Source organism: Notothenia rossii, assembly GCF_949606895.1.
Source record: "Notothenia rossii genome assembly, chromosome: 3".
Classification (NCBI taxonomy): Eukaryota; Metazoa; Chordata; class Actinopteri; order Perciformes; family Nototheniidae; genus Notothenia; species Notothenia rossii.
In genome coordinates this window covers 29746593-29762261 of record NC_136901.1, presented here as the reverse complement: position 1 = coordinate 29762261, position 15669 = coordinate 29746593, and the positions used below count along the sequence as shown (strand labels likewise).

General features: G+C 40.0%; 1 protein-coding gene and 1 long non-coding RNA gene across 5 annotated transcripts in view; one reads left to right on the top strand and one right to left on the bottom strand.

Moving 5' to 3' along the window:
• mpdz (multiple PDZ domain crumbs cell polarity complex component) overlaps positions 1-15669 on the top strand; it is a 44328-nt gene that overhangs the window by 11960 nt on the left and 16699 nt on the right. For 2 of the 4 annotated variants that reach the window (XM_079671525.1, XM_079671523.1), the window contains exons 12-27: positions 1644-1730; positions 1976-2055; positions 2448-2594; positions 2815-2985; positions 3598-3798; positions 4472-4681; positions 5494-5652; positions 5875-6012; positions 8241-8534; positions 9661-9766; positions 10497-10695; positions 11735-11776; positions 12814-12921; positions 13070-13150; positions 13632-13809; positions 13972-14082. In XM_079671525.1, the coding sequence (XP_079527651.1) occupies positions 1644-1730; positions 1976-2055; positions 2448-2594; positions 2815-2985; positions 3598-3798; positions 4472-4681; positions 5494-5652; positions 5875-6012; positions 8241-8534; positions 9661-9766; positions 10497-10695; positions 11735-11776; positions 12814-12921; positions 13070-13150; positions 13632-13809; positions 13972-14082 (2312 nt within the window). The remainder of the gene's footprint in view (positions 1-1643; positions 1731-1975; positions 2056-2447; positions 2595-2814; positions 2986-3597; positions 3799-4471; positions 4682-5493; positions 5653-5874; positions 6013-8240; positions 8535-9660; positions 9767-10496; positions 10696-11734; positions 11777-12813; positions 12922-13069; positions 13151-13631; positions 13810-13971; positions 14083-15669) is intronic. The other 2 variants (XM_079671526.1, XM_079671524.1) reach the window with 2 other exon arrangements.
• LOC307033167 lies at positions 3613-5486 on the bottom strand. The gene is made up of 3 exons (XR_013806402.1): positions 4939-5486; positions 4455-4679; positions 3613-3750 (listed from the first exon to the last, which is right to left on the bottom strand). It is a non-coding gene; the product is annotated as an uncharacterized lncRNA (long non-coding RNA).

The window sequence follows — 15669 nt, the reverse complement described above, 5'->3', positions numbered from 1 at the left end:
TAAAGACTGACAGCAAATAGAGATTTATTTTATCAAAGAAAGTTACACAACTTAAAGCAGCAGCATATTAAAAAGATATTGCAATTTAGAAATATGCTCAAACTCTTAAAATGTTAGTAAAACCTACTGGAATCACTTTAACCTACGTTTTGTTGAGATATACATTTTCTTTTGGCATCAACTTTCTTTTACAAAAACACAATTTTAAAGTGTAAAACCTTTCCAAAAAAAAGGTGTGTGGGTCGGTTCTTTCTTACGTGATAATATCTGTATTTTGAACAAATGCAGGCTCTATTTTTAATGTCTCTACCATGATAGAGAGCTAGACAGCTTGTTAAAGTAACTCATGTGGGAATATTTATGATTATCCCAAATGTCAAACAATAAAATAATATATTGTCCCGTCTCTAGTAGCAGCTGTTTTTACTATTCAAAGTTTTATTTGTTGAAAGCTTTTCCCTCCGGCATGGAAAAGACATAATGAAAATAGGAAAAGAGCCAAGGTTTTCCATCGTGTTGTTTAAAACCTGAAAAAGACCAAGTCATAGAATTAAAAACATCAACATAGGCATCCAACAACATGGTGTTGAGTTACAGCTAAACACAAGGCTTAGAAACTTTTTGAATGTGAAATGATTGTGTTTTTTTGCAATTAGCAGCCATGACAAGCAGGTTTCTATTGGTGTCGGCTAGATAATACATTTTGCATCCCTAATAAAAATGACACATTCTAAGAGTGTGTGTTCCTCAAACTTTTTGAAACACACTAGTTTGTTGAGTTAGAATTTATTTAAGCTAATTTACTGTGCATGAGATCATAGGTTTGATGTGGAGTTGTAATGGGTCATTTCATGTTTGGGATTAACAAAATAAATGTAACTACTCGCTTAAATTGTTGCCAAGTCAGTGTTCAGGTTGTTGGAGCACACACACATTCACACACCAGCAGAGGAGCTAGTATTAGTTTTATGTGAGCACTTAAAAGGTGCTGATGTACAGCGTAGTAATTTCATGGGCGGCCACTCCGGTGCCCTGTGGAACTCCAGAGACATAAACAGCGGTGTGAAGCTGTAAAAGAAAACACACGAGGGTCATTAAACAGATATTTGAAGTTTAAAGTCTGTCATAATGGGTATCATCAGCACACACAGGTAAACCCTTTTTTAAGATAATAGGAGTGAGGGTCATTATGAAAAAGATAGGAAATTGTCATACTACTGTAATTTGGAAGAATTAAATAATAGAGTACCAAATAAGCTCTAGTGTTACATAGTGCTCGAAAAGCAGAATAGGGACTCGTTAAAGTCCCAAAAAATAAATTGATCTTTGCCAAAGGGAGATGTCTACTCTTGTTTATTTTATTTCTAACACTATTTCTCATAAATCATAGTAAACATACACACAGTTCTGTTATTATAATTTCGAAAAAATGAAAATATTGTTACGACACATTTTGAGCTAATCTTAAAAAATGTGTACCAACACTTAATTCCTCCTGACTATGTGACCATGCTTTCTGTATCACATGCGTAAGGTGAATCTTGATAATTGTGTGGAGTTTACTGAGGACCTCTAAGTGCAGAGTAGAGCACCTTTTCCCTGACGTGTGTGCGTCTTCCTCACTCCTCGCTGTCTGTTCACAGTCGCCGCAGATGAAAAGCCACCGCAGACAAAGAGCGAAGTATCGGATGTCGGCTCGACCTCGGATCAGCTGACGGACGACACACATGGTAGGAGGAACTCTTCTTTAAGATATGTCTGACACTGTGTGTCAGGAACACACGAGCAAACACACGGTGGAGAGGAAACACTGGCATGTGTTTAAAACATTCAGATAACGTTTTTCTTACGTGGGTCAGAGCTCGAACACTTTGCAGATAGTTAGAAATGTAAGTCACTATGCAGGCTGAGTTTATCACGTTTTAGATTTTTTTCTCGTTTTGTGCATTAATGCTTTGCTGTTGTGTTTTCCAAGGGATGAAGCTAACAGCCTTTGAGGAAGAGGAACTGATGAAGAAGTGGCTCCAGATTTTGGGTCCAAGTAATGAAGTTGTAGTAAGTTTTGTTTTCAATATTAATTGTTTTCTCTCATGCATTAAATTAGATTTCAACCCATTAGTCAACTAAAAGATGAGTTTATTAATTGTTGCGATAATCTAACTTTTGAGTCATTAAGCATGCAAGAGTGTCACACAGTAGTGTTTCTTGAATCTCAAATATGGAGACGTTCTGTTTTTTTTCCACTTTATATATCTTGGACTGACAAAACAAGACATTTGAAGACGTCAGGATAGACCGAAGCATTAATCTAGAAAATAATCAGCAACATAATGGATACTTGCATTTTGACTTGGCTGTTAACATAGAACGGCTCTCTTTAAAAAAGCGGAATGACCTGAATGGCAACACAAAAGGGATTGAGATATAACTGGGATGTTATTCTACAGGTGGCTCAGGTGGAGAAGTTCAGTGCGAGCAGCGGGCTGGGCATCAGTCTGGAGGCGAGCAGCGGCCATCACTACATCCGCTCCGTCCTTCCTGAGGGACCTGTGGGTCGCTGCGGGAAGCTCTTCAGTGGAGATGAACTGCTTGAGGTGCAAAAAACACACTTTCAACAGTGTTTCCATTTTGTCTTTGACATTTTTGCCATTAATAATTACAAAGGCTGAACTATCAACATGTACCTACTACTACTATTACTACTACTACTACTACTACTACTACTACTACTAATACTACTACTACTACTACTACTACTCCTACTACTTACCTACTGCACCTAAATGAAGCTAATGCTAGCCTCTCCTCTCTCAGGTCAACGGCTTGTCTCTGATTGGTGAAACGCACAAGGAAGTGGTGAGGATCCTGAAGGAGCTCCCTCTCTGCGTCTACATGACCTGCTGCAGACCCGCCCCCCACCTGCAGATTGACATGCACGATGTCCAACCAGAACCAGAGATTCTGTCTACAGTGTCTGCATTAAAGGTACTGCAAATGCAATTCTCAAACATAGCAGATTTACTCGAATGTATTATTGTTTTAATATACATTTTTAATGAGCATTAGATTGCATTTGTCAAGCATGATTTGGGAGTAAACAAACTGAATTTTAAAGGCTATTGTAGCAGAAGATGCATTCAAGTCGAGTTAGAAACTACACACCTTAGCATGCATTGATGTATCATGAAAATGATTTCCCATTTCTGCATATGAAAGGCAATATGGAGTGCAATGTTCTCCCGCTATTAAAACCCATTGCTCGTTATTAGCTTAGCACAATCTGTTAATCGCTCCATTGACTTTGAATTAAGTCTTATCAAAAAGCAGAGAAAAGTTTATTAGGACCAATTCTAGTAATATGTCTGCACCAAACATGTGCAGGAGATATGAGACATCAGAAACATCTAGTCTCTTGGGGAAGGTGGCTTTCATCTATCCAGCTTTAACAGTGATAATGTGCTAAGGCCCGAGCATCCCCGGAGATATTTCCCTTTTATCTCCTGCCAGAATCACACCGGAGGGTAGCAGCCCAGGGGTTGGGACTGAAAGTGAGGCAGGCAGGCTGTTACAGATGGATTTTGGGCTTTTCTTCTGCAGAAACAAATAGACCTGAGCATTGTGCGGGCGGCTGCAGACTCAGAGGTGAAGGCGGCAGCAGCAGCAGCAGCAGCAGTGACAGTGGAAAATGTGACGGAGGAGGTCGTAGCCTCTCCTCTGGCCATGTGGGAGCTGGAGATCCAGAACATTGAGCTGGAGAAAGGAGAAGGAGGATTGGGATTCAGCATCCTCGACTACCAGGTGGGAAATCTTTAGTATACGTTGTTTACAGTTTGCTAGTTGTAGGCAGGCCTTTCAAAAAAGTACGCAGACTTCAATCTGTATATTAATATTGTATATTCAATAGAGATTATTTAAATCTTTCACAGTTGATATATACAAATACATACTGTTTATTCTTTACTTTATTGTGCAAAGTCTTGTAAAAAAAGTATTTCCGATACAATAAAAGTATCTAATGGTATCCTAATTGCTTATTTAATGATATTACATTAAACCCACAGATCGGTTCTTTTGATGTTGTGTTTCTATCATAAACCTAAGGAGCAGAAAGTTCGATATCGAGTATTGCCTTTTTTCACCCATATTTAATGCTAATTCTGACTGCTGTACAAATATTATATAAATGTCTGAGCCTGTCATCCATTTTGGGAACAGTAGGTAGCATTTAGCATTACATATATTTCCATTAAATAATCACTGAAAACTTCTTTAAAACTAGCTTCCAAGACTTTTTGTGAAGGTCAACCCTATGAATTGATTCTGGTCAAGAAAAGGATATTTTACAACACATTTGTTTGTTTTAGTTGGAGAGCCTAGTGTTGTTTCCTCAGAAAAAAGCCCGTAATAGAACATTTCCTGTGATTTCCCTGTACATTTGAGTCTGTGAAGTTTACCTGTTCCTCCGCCTCAGGACCCGCTGGACCCGGCCAAGACGGTGATCGTGATCCGCTCTCTGGTTCCCGGCGGTGTGGCGGAGCATGACAGCCGGCTGCTGCCAGGAGACCGCCTCATGTACGTGAACAGCACAGAGCTGGAGAACGGCAGCCTGGAGGACGCAGTGCAGGCGCTGAAGGGAGCCCAGCTGGGCATGGTGCAGATAGGAGTGTCCAAACCGCTGCCTGTAAGCAAACAATCGGCATTTCAATTATTATGAAGGAAAATATTACTTGTGTTGTGGGCGATAACAAGGCAAATGTGTGCTTATATTTACTAGTTATACTTTTGTGTCATGAATGTGTTCCTGTGAGTCACTTGTCATGAGGGTTCAGCTTACGAGGCCTTGAATATTTCATGCAGGAAAAAGAGAGGAGGCTTAGCTTTCCACCCACTGCTCATTCAGAGGAGGCATCCAGCCTTTAACGCTCTTGTTTCACATACTATGTTATTGGATTTTCCAGGCCCTGTTGTACCACACCGGGGCAGCTGTGTGAATATTGGGCCTGTCCAACAGCATGTTCACCACTGCAGGCTCCTGCTCTCTTTGTACGTCACTCTCTGCAAAATTGCTCGCATTCTTTCAGCTTTACAGCTTGGATTCTCCCGTATTGAATCTGCCCATTGGATTACGCAGTGAGACCTCTGGGCTGCTGAGGTTAGATTACAGAGCTGCAGGGAACTGGAGTTAAACACCGCTACTGCAGGACGGGGATCTTCTTCTGAGGGGGATTTTGTGTAGCGTGTCTAGGCTGCATGCTACACAAAATCAATATCAAGAGCTTAATACATATGAAATGTTCTTGAGCTTGTCTGTGACGTTTGGGCAACTTTCCTGCACCCCTATCTTTCTCTTTAATCAGCTCTCAATAACTTCTAACTAACATATTTTCCTCATTCCATACTAACTCATTTGTACCTGATTCGGTCATTAAAACAATTTAAAAAATCAGATTATTTGAAGCTGGAGACTCTGAAATGATTTCTCCACTTTCCTAGGGAATATGTGGATATTCCCACTCTCCACACCCCTATGGTGAGCAGGAAATTACTCCATCATCCACCATCCATTCATTTGACTTCAACAATATTTTGGTTGAAGAAGGAGAGGAAGAAGGACCGGCTGAGGGCAACGTTTACCGAGCAGAGCCGGCATTGGTTAGTTAGCTTCTGGGAAAAAACAAAAAAAATCAATCAGAACATCTTGAAAATGGAAAAACAGATTTTGCTCAACATATTTGCTTCTGCTTATATTGACCATTACTCTGATGCCATATATGATGTGATATAATCGTTTCTGTGATTAGATAGTTTACCTCATTGATCAAATATAAAGTTTTCAGTGCCAGTTGGTGACTGTTCTTCCATTGATGATCACAGATCGACACCAGCGAGGCGGAGCAGTTAGATCATTCTTACTCCACGATGGACGACGACTCTTTCCAGGCTTCCATGATGGCTCTGCACGGCAGCAGCTGCAGCGCCGACCTGGACTACCTGCACGCATCTACACCCAAGGTAAGAGGCACAGGGAATATACCCCACGTTATTCTCACATAAATAATATGGCTGACATTTACACATCAGACTAGGCATATTCTGTGTACTCACATTATCCCAAATGTACTCGCGTCTCCCAGATGAATAATTTGAGTGATTCTATATATACACTGTATTTAGTGAAAAATGCACTTCATGTGGTTTTAAACAACATTTTTACCATGTATCTTTTAGATCTTGGTGCTTTTTCACGCTATATTTTAATTATATGAAGGATAATGGTGATGGCACCACAACTTGAAGCCCAACCAGGGTGATCATTTTCAGCCAAACAGCATCAGAGAAAGACATTTGAACTGCTTTTTTCATTATTTTTAATGGTTTTAGTTAGAGGTAACATTTATTTTGGAGAGTAGGTGGGTAATTCGGCTTGTTAAAAAAAAAACTCCTGAACGTCTGAATCTGAAGTTATCCGTGGGAAATGCTCTGCTTTGTAACGTCAAACTGCTTTTATTCTCTGTTTTTACTGCTTATAACAATCTATGGATAATTCTGCTCTTGGTTAAACCAATAATGACCTCCCATGACCCCTCACATTCTGACTGAGAGACCCCTAGTGGCAGAAAAATACATTCAAATGCACGCCAACAGTAACTGCCCTTTTTCACCATGTAGTCATTAGTCTTTGTTTTCGGCCATGCAGCGCTCAAATGCCAGGAGAGATGTTTTCTTTGTGAAAGCAGTAACAACATTTCTGACTTTCTGTTGTGATGTGAGAGCTGTAGCTGTGGCTGCCCTACAGCCACAGCTACAGCAAATGGATTTTAAACTATAAGAAAAATAAACAAAGAAGAGCAAGGGGCCACACAAACTGTTTTCCCAGCGGCTGACCTTATTTGTGGGGCCTTCCGAATCATTTATACTATAACCGTGCAGCCGAGAGGGACTCGCACATTTTACAGGACAGGGGGGATTTCACAACAGATTTCAGATGTGTGTATGAGGGCAGACGGCACGGTGTTTTCCCTGTGATGATGAACAGTTTTTCTCCCTAAAGCTCCAGAGAGAGCAACAAGTCTGCTTATAAATCTACTTCACTGACCGTAAACGGTGAAGCAGCTTTCTCTCACTTGCCGACAGTATCTAAGATTATTTTATTTTGAGGAATATGAATGTTTTTTTATCTATAAAGGTGGGTTTTAGAGACTAAATAAGTGAGTCTACGCTGTCAATAAAGCACTCCTTTTTCTGAGTGCATTGATAGATTACATTCATGCATCGGTCATTCTGATCAAGAAGACCATAACAAATTTATAAATCAGAAAGGAAGTCTTTGATTTGTATAGTGTTTTTTTTTTTTTTAAATGCACCAGACTTAGATCTGTCCTTTTAAAATAAACCAACCAATTTAAAACATAATTTCTCGATTTATTTTCAAAGCGATTCTATAAATGATGCATGCTTAAACTTTATCTGGCTACGCCTGGAGCGTGACAGTCAAAGTTTGAATAGTTTTTTACGATCTTGACTCTGTCATATGTAATTAATTTTGAGTGTTCTTTAGGAAACTGATTCTGCCTTCAGACATTTGATGAAATGTCTTCTATTTGTGTCATCTCTGCATGCCATAATATGACTCATTACACACAGTATCGTTAAGTTATGTACACTTTTTAATGGGGTGAATTTATTATAGAGACTAAAGTAAACCACAGCGATTCCCTTCATTTTTTAAATCCTACACAAATAAATGTGCCCCCCTGTTGCCTGGTATATCCTTCCCATCTTAATAATTGCATCGTTTGCATACCTGCACTCGTCACAGGCCACTTCACTGTGGATTTATAGCGCTGCCTTATTAAAATGAAACCTCCTATTTCTTGTTCTACTCTACTTCCCATGTCTGCTCATTGAGCCCCACTTGTATTATCCATTTGCATATTCTAACTGTTTTCTAAAGATTTATATTTCTGGCTCTGGCTCCCAGAGGGAAGTGCTCGCTGAGATTCATCACTACTCATCAGGCCTCTAATAAAGTCTTAAATGCTGTTACAATAAAACCACATTTTGTGCACGGCAAGCTCAAGATCTCCAGTAATTCCTGCCACTCTCTATTGGCCACTGATGGCTTTTCTATGGCTCATTACGAGGGGGGCGGAAGGCGACTGAACAAGATGAATTCCCCCCGATTGTGTGCCTATGTGAGGGTAGCGCTCCTTCAGCTGCTGTGCTCTGTTTTACTGCAGCTGACGGCTCGTCTCGACCTGTTGGAGGAGCGTCCCGGCTTTGAGACACCGCTCGGCCTCGAAGACGATTTCCCAGCCTTCTCCCCGCAGAAGTCTGCGTCTTTCTCTCCTCCCAGTCTCAGAGGCCCGACGTTTAACTCCATACAGAGCCCCTCTGACCACTTCCTGGCACCACACGCTGACAAAGAGGAACCAGAGCAGTGTTTAAACTCTGAAGCAGGGACCGGAGCATTAGACGAACCTGCAGAGACACCCATGTCTTTTGAAGATATTGGAGATATAAATATGATAAAGGTAAAACCATAAGTCTGATTACAAACTATATATTATAATTACCATGTTTAACAATTTTCATATTGTGCAGCCTCATTATAAACCACATATTTAAAAAATGTCATATAGGCGGTACTTAAAGTGGACCTATCATGCTATATTTGAATAATATAGTGTAGGACCATACCTATATAGGGCAAATTTATACTTTTTATTTTTCAAAATACCAAACAGATCATGCCTTTTAGCCATTCCTCATTTCGCTCAACTTAACACTGCCTTTGCATGGGCTGATTCAGTGAGAACAGCACCATCTACAGGCCTGGCATATGTACTACAGCGTCTCCAGCGCTTTCCAACGGCAATGTCCGTGGCTGTCTCCTCCTGATTGGTGGAGTTGGCCCAATAGCCGTAGCGCCACTTCTGTGACGTCAGAGAAGTGTTCAAATCTGGATCAGTCTGTATCAGATCCGTTGCAGCCCCTTTTTAAGAGATTTGGGTATGGAGGAAAATAGAGAGGGTTGTGTTTTCTGACACTTGGTGAGTTCCCTGGAACACCGGGGACAAATATTCATGGATAAAAGACGTACAAAAGTGCATTTTGCATGATAGGTCCCCTTTAAGAGCAAAAAGAGCAAAAAGCCTACTATCTTTTTACGGCACCAGGGAGCAGTTGGGGGTTCAGTGCCTTGCACACCTCTCCAGTGCCATGGAGGTGAACTGTCACCTCTATAGCTAATATCTTGGATATATAAAAAGCAGTAATACTTTACCATACCTTACTCCAGCTTACGACAGCGTTTTTGATTGTCCAGTTACCCCTGTTTTACATGTTTGGAGAAAGAGAGCTGTAATCAAAGTATGTCTTATGTCAAACAAGTTAGAAAAAAGAAGATGAGCAGTGAGTATTTCTGATAAATGTTCAAGGTTTATTATAAAATATGCTAAATCATCGTGCTTCGTCTTCTCTTAACGGATTCTCTTAAGGTAATCCACTCCCCAGTGGCTCTTTCCAAACATAAAACACTCATCCTTCAAAGCTTATTTATTTTCAATCAGCTGCACTTAGCTTTTCTCCGCTTTGTTTGAATCGGGCATCATATTTTCATTTACCTTCATGAGTAACTTTTGAATGATCACCTTGAAGGATGAAGATGCTGCTGTGAGAGCGGAGGACGCTGATGAAGAAGCGCTGACCTCTGGGAGCAGCTTTGAAAGGACGATCACAGTCGTGAAGGGCAACTCCAGCCTGGGTTTGTGTTGATTTCTTCACGTTTTGATTTGTTATTATTTTATTTATTTTTCGACTTATTCTCCATAGAAGTGTAAATGAGGTTGCATGACTGAAAGGAGGAATGGCCTTTTCTTTTGTGTCATTTTGTCTTCTGAATGCCAGCTAAAAAAGTGAAAATGATAGAGAGGTTTTTGTCTGTTTTTCACTCTGAAAGGATCCTTTCAGAGGATTTGCATTTCAAAACCCACCCATGGGGCTGCTGCTGGCTCGGAGCATGCTAAGTTTTAGCTTCTAAAACAAATAGGTGTTATGAAGATTTCCAGTGCCTAGTTTTGCTTTTTAGCCCACTGAAGGTTTCTCTTTTATGCTCAATTCAACATTTCAACAAAATACATTTGGGTTTTGTTTTTATAATCTTTAAACCATGTGGAGTTCAACCAAAATCCACTTTTAAATGAAACTCTGATGTTATGCTTATGTACACTGAGTTATAAGGGAAGAGGTTAACATTTCCACATACTCCATTGAAATTCAAATGTGTTAATACTGTGGGGTTTTGGACAATTTGCGGGGAAATGTATAATAAATTAATAAAAATACGCTATTATTAAGTTATTCAAAAATCTTCCTTGGTAAATACCTAGTTTTTGATCTATACTTTCAGTGATGGCGGAATTAAATCAATTTCTGGTTAATTTAGATCCAAACCCAATTTCAGAGTGTAACAGTTTCTTCAAATCTACCTGAAGGGATGACTGTGAGCGCGATGAAGGCCAGTCTGGGGATGCTGATCCGCAGCATCATCCACGGCGGCTCCATCAGCCGGGATGGGCGTCTGGGGGTCGGGGATCTGATCCTGGCCATCAACGGAGAGCCCACCACTCACATGACCAACGCTCAGGCCCGAGCCATGCTGCGACGACACTCACTCATCGGACCCGACCTGGGGTGAGACACATGAGACACACACACGTTACTGCAAAGGGGGTGTACGGCTGCACCACAAATGCAACAATAGGTAGAGGTTTTAGTCCTAATAAATACAAAAAAGTCAGATCTCTGAAATGTTATTATGTTTAATGTGAAGCTGCAACTATTAGTCACTCAAAAATAAAAAGTATCTCCAAGTATTTTGTGCATGAAGTTCAGAAAAATATTGCTTTAACCTTTTTCTGTTTTGTATCATATTAGAGGAAATGTCTTTGGGTTTTAGACTGATAAAGCAAGACATCTTAAGACTTCACCTTGGACTAGAATAAACAAACATCTTTCACTGTTGCCTTTATATGTCTTTTCTATCTTCATCCCTGCAGTCATCACAGCCCACTTTAAATTAGATTTTTGGCCTTAATTTTATAGACCAAACCATTAATTGCAATTACAGCATTTTGTAAACATATTTCCAAGCATTCATTCTCTACTGCAAACATGAATTTACTGAAATTCAGTGAGAAAGCACGAAGTTCATACCAAGGTCTAATGAAATATTTATTTTCTACTAAACAATGAATGGTGTGGAGATTCTTAGCATTTCTTCAGAATAACTCGAGAACCTGAAGAGAGATGCCTGTTATTTTCCTACAGAGCGAGGCACCTCATGGTCTAAACTCAATTACATTAGGATTGCATCATTGCCAAACAAAACATATGAATGTCTCTTATGAGGCATCAAATGTATTTAAATTATTTGATTTGATTTCGATTAATAATATTTAAAATATTTGTATTGGAATTGATGTTGCGTGTCTATTGTTTCTATTAACTGGGTAATGAAAAGAGTGTTTGTTGTTTGTCGCAGAAATGTTGCAGCTTAACTAATCCTAAGAACAAAATTAGGCACATTATGTTACACAACGAGACGATATTCTACATTGGGACGAGGTGTGTCATAAATTCTGCTTGCTGAACTAAACCTGGCCGTTTTTTCACTCCGGTGCATAAATCCTTAAAAAAATTAAATTAAATTAAAAGCTTCTTCACATTCTAGATCTTCTAGTGCACCTGAGGACGACCTGTGCCCGTTTTATGTGTGAGTATGCCTAACGTCCAAGCTGGTGTCTCTCCACGCAGCCGCCATGTTTGTTTTGACTTCCTCTCTCTTGATTTGCTGACGGCATTCATCGCAGTTAAAAAAAGCTTTATCCAGACACGTAATGGTTGTCAAACAATGACAACAGCATAGTCTTATTGTGTAAGATGTCACTATAAATATAATTCAGATATGTTAAATCGCATTTAAGTTATTTTGTAAAGAAAATAAAATTAAAGTGTTTCTCAAAATAAATTTAAATCTGTTCACATCTTAACACATACACTATAATAACTGGATAAACCTTGATTGACTGCATCTCTTGCCTTGCTGTGTAACCTTTTCATATTTCTGTGACTAACATATTCACTAATGACCAGTCTGATTTCTTTTGTACCATTTATAACTCCCTGCCTAACCATTTCTCTCACTGCATGCTGTGATGTTTTCATCAACCTCCATTTCATCTTTCACTGGGAATCATCTTTCTTTCTCTCTGTCTGCGTGCATCATGTTTAAAAAGCAGATCAGCCCATCTGTTGACGATCTGTCAGCGTCCTTTAAATGTGTTAATGTGCCCTTCAGCATCAACTTCACTCTGAATTGTTTGGAAGAAGAACTCTAAGTGGGTGTCAGTTTTTGTCAGCTAGCTTTTGGTTCATTTCTTAACATGAATTAGTAAGCGACTCATGAATTAATGATGGCTACACCCTGCAGATTTGTCTCACACAGTAGGTGACAGAAGACGTGGTGTCTCAGACTTTATGAAGGTAAACATCTGTGTTCAACAGTCGGATCAGTGTTACTGCTCTCTGGGGCTTATGGGACGAGAGAAAGAAGTGTCTGAATATGAATAAAAAGATTGGAAAGAAGCTCTTTAGCTCAATGAAAAAACTCTCGCCAGTTATTCTCTATTTTTGGCGAAATGTGAGTGCCACTAAGAAGGTCATTGGAGGGTGAAGACATTTGCTTTAGGACATGTCTGACTCATTTGTGTGTGCTTGTGTTTGTGTTCATGTCTGTGTGTATGTGTTTAGAATCACATATGTACCTGCGGAGTATCTGGAGGAGTACAAAGCCAGCCTAGAGCAGACTACAGAGGAAGTCTCCGATGAAATCCATGCAGTCCCAGCTCCAGATCCGAAGTATGTACTCATTCTGTGCACAATGACTTGTGTGACGTGCCAGTTACATTTATAGGTGCCCTGTTTGCATGCATGTTTGCTAGGCAGCAGTCTTCCTGTGAGTTTATGTTTTGTACCTTACTGTTTCCGTTCACCTTGGTATTTTTAGAGATATTCCTAACCTCCCTGAGCGGGAAGATGGAGAGGGAGAGGAGAGTGCCTCTTACAGCAATTGGAACCAACCCAGGAAGTGAGTACACACTGTATGTAATCTAATAATATTGTGAACATTTCAAGGAGAGATATGGTTTTGAAAACTAACACAGTGGATCCACATATTGAATACACTTGAACTACGTGGGATTTAATAAATGACAATCTTTCCCCAACATTGAGTATAAATATGAACAGGTTTTTGTCAGATTCAGTTCTCTTGCAGCTACCTCAAAGACTCCTGTTTTTTTCTGGTTAAAGAAAAGCCTACAGAGACCAAACTGTATTCCAGAAAGAATATTGAGTTTAAATGTGGTGAATAGTCTGTCAAACTAAATAATAAACAATACAAAATAGCAGTGTTCATATGAGTTAACTACAATGATGACATATGCATCAAAGAATCAAAGTGATGTTATTATCGACAAAATAAAGGGGATAACGTTTACAGTGACATATCAGTAGAAGAGTGACATGTAAGAAGTGTACAAATAAAAATGCATGTGTTCCTTCCTCAGAGTGGAGCTCTTCCGGGCGCCAGGCAAGTCTCTGGGTATCAGTATTGTCGGGGGCCGGGGGATGGGCAGTCGGCTGAGCAACGGAGAGGTGATGAGGGGCATCTTCATCAAACACATCCTGGAGGACAGTCCTGCGGGACAGAACGGGACCCTGAAGACTGGAGACAGGATCGTAGAGGTAAGGGAACAATACAGGTGGTAGAACAAGCAGACGTGAAGTTGTTATTTCGTGTAGTTACCTCCTATAGTGTTATTTTATTAAGGTGCAGTAATGTGAGAGAACTGAAAAGAGTTTCAAATCTTTAAAAAAGTAAGGATTCCCCAATATTTTCTGTGACAGGTGGATGGAGTAGATCTAAGAGATGCCAGCCACGAGGAGGCAGTGGAGGCTATCCGCAAGGGAGGAAACCCCGTCACCTTCTTGGTTCAGAGTATCATCCACAGGCCCAGGGTGAGTCCAAATAATAGTCAAACTAACTACCTTATTCTCTAAAGATCATTATCCTTTTCCATTTTCACCTCATGTAGCAGTTCATCTGCACAGGGCCCTTTCAAAAACCCGGTGTGTCAGGTTTGATTTTTGAAATATCCAATGAGAGCAACAACAAACCCTCTGTGTCATGTTAAATAAATTAGCACGTTTTTAACCTCTAACTGCTACTCCTTTGTTGTTTGAAAGTGCCCTCAGGCTTTTAAACCATGACTAAATAGTCCCTGCAGCTGGTGTCAGATCTCAGAGTCAATCGCTTGCATTCAGATATAATGCTTTCCTTAGCATGGCTACTAATTAAGCCTTGTAGCAACTCATAATGTAATGTAGCACATGCAGAGCAAGAATTCATGTTAATGGAGAACTAAACTCCACTACAGTGACTTTAAACGGATTTGAGGGAAAAAGCTTTACAACCCACTGTATGCTAAATAGGGTTAGGCACTAAACAGCAGTCAGACAACAACAGTGGAGTGGTTAGCAGCTATTAGCTTCACTTAGCAGCCAGATGATATTTCCCTTTGGAGCTGGTGAAGACCAATAAAAGAGGAACAAGGAGAGTGAATAGAGAGCTGCAGGGAGGACATTTTATGGTACTAACCCTGAAGTTAGCATCTCCATGGTTCCCACACATTTGTGCACACATCGGATCAGCATTTTCTGACTTTTAAAGTGTAGAGCTAGCATTGGGCTATAAAGTAACTGACTCCACATTATCTCCACTAAGCTAAAGCAGCAAATGCTACGTGGGATGACGTTTAATTAACACAACTTTAAATATAGTCAGTCACCCTCCAACCGTTCTAAGAGTAAACCTTCATTTATTACCCATAAAACATTGGTTTAACATTTTGGTAAAATCACTTAGTTTTGACTACTCTAAATTACATCAAGTTTTGTGATCTTTAGGCTAACGTTAGCCATTTTCTGGTTCCATTCTGTATGCTGGGTCAAGCTAACCATCTGCCTGCTGTAGCTCCCCATATGGGGATTAATTACTTTTAATTAACCTTTTGTCAATAGTTCACATATCATGTTTGACTACATTATGAGTTGCATTTATGTCCCTCCGCCCTGCTTTCTCAGCCTGTGTCAGTATGTAACCCAGCTTGCATGCCACATCGCACATGTCAGGTAATCCTTCCTCTCCATCACACTTCATCTTCATCCCTTCTGCCTCCACACTGTTAGCAAATGTTCTCTCGAACTGCATATTTGACTCGATGTGTGTATTGACAGAAATAAAGACAGCCTAAGAATTGGAGTTTCCTTCCGGGAGAAAAAGAAGCAGGGCTTTTATTTGAATATCCAGACATCCTATTCTGTTTTCTATCACAGGGTAATCTAACGGTAACAATGAGATAACCCACAATGTTGTTTTTAATCAAAAGGGGGGGAAATCTATTGTGTCACAGCACAATAGAAACTCAAAACCTGTCTGTAATGCTGACATTCTATACACATTTAGACTAGAATCCTAATGCAATTTCCCCATGGGGGTTATTGAAATGTCCCCTTAACAAGAAACTCCTCAAGTAAGCAATAGAA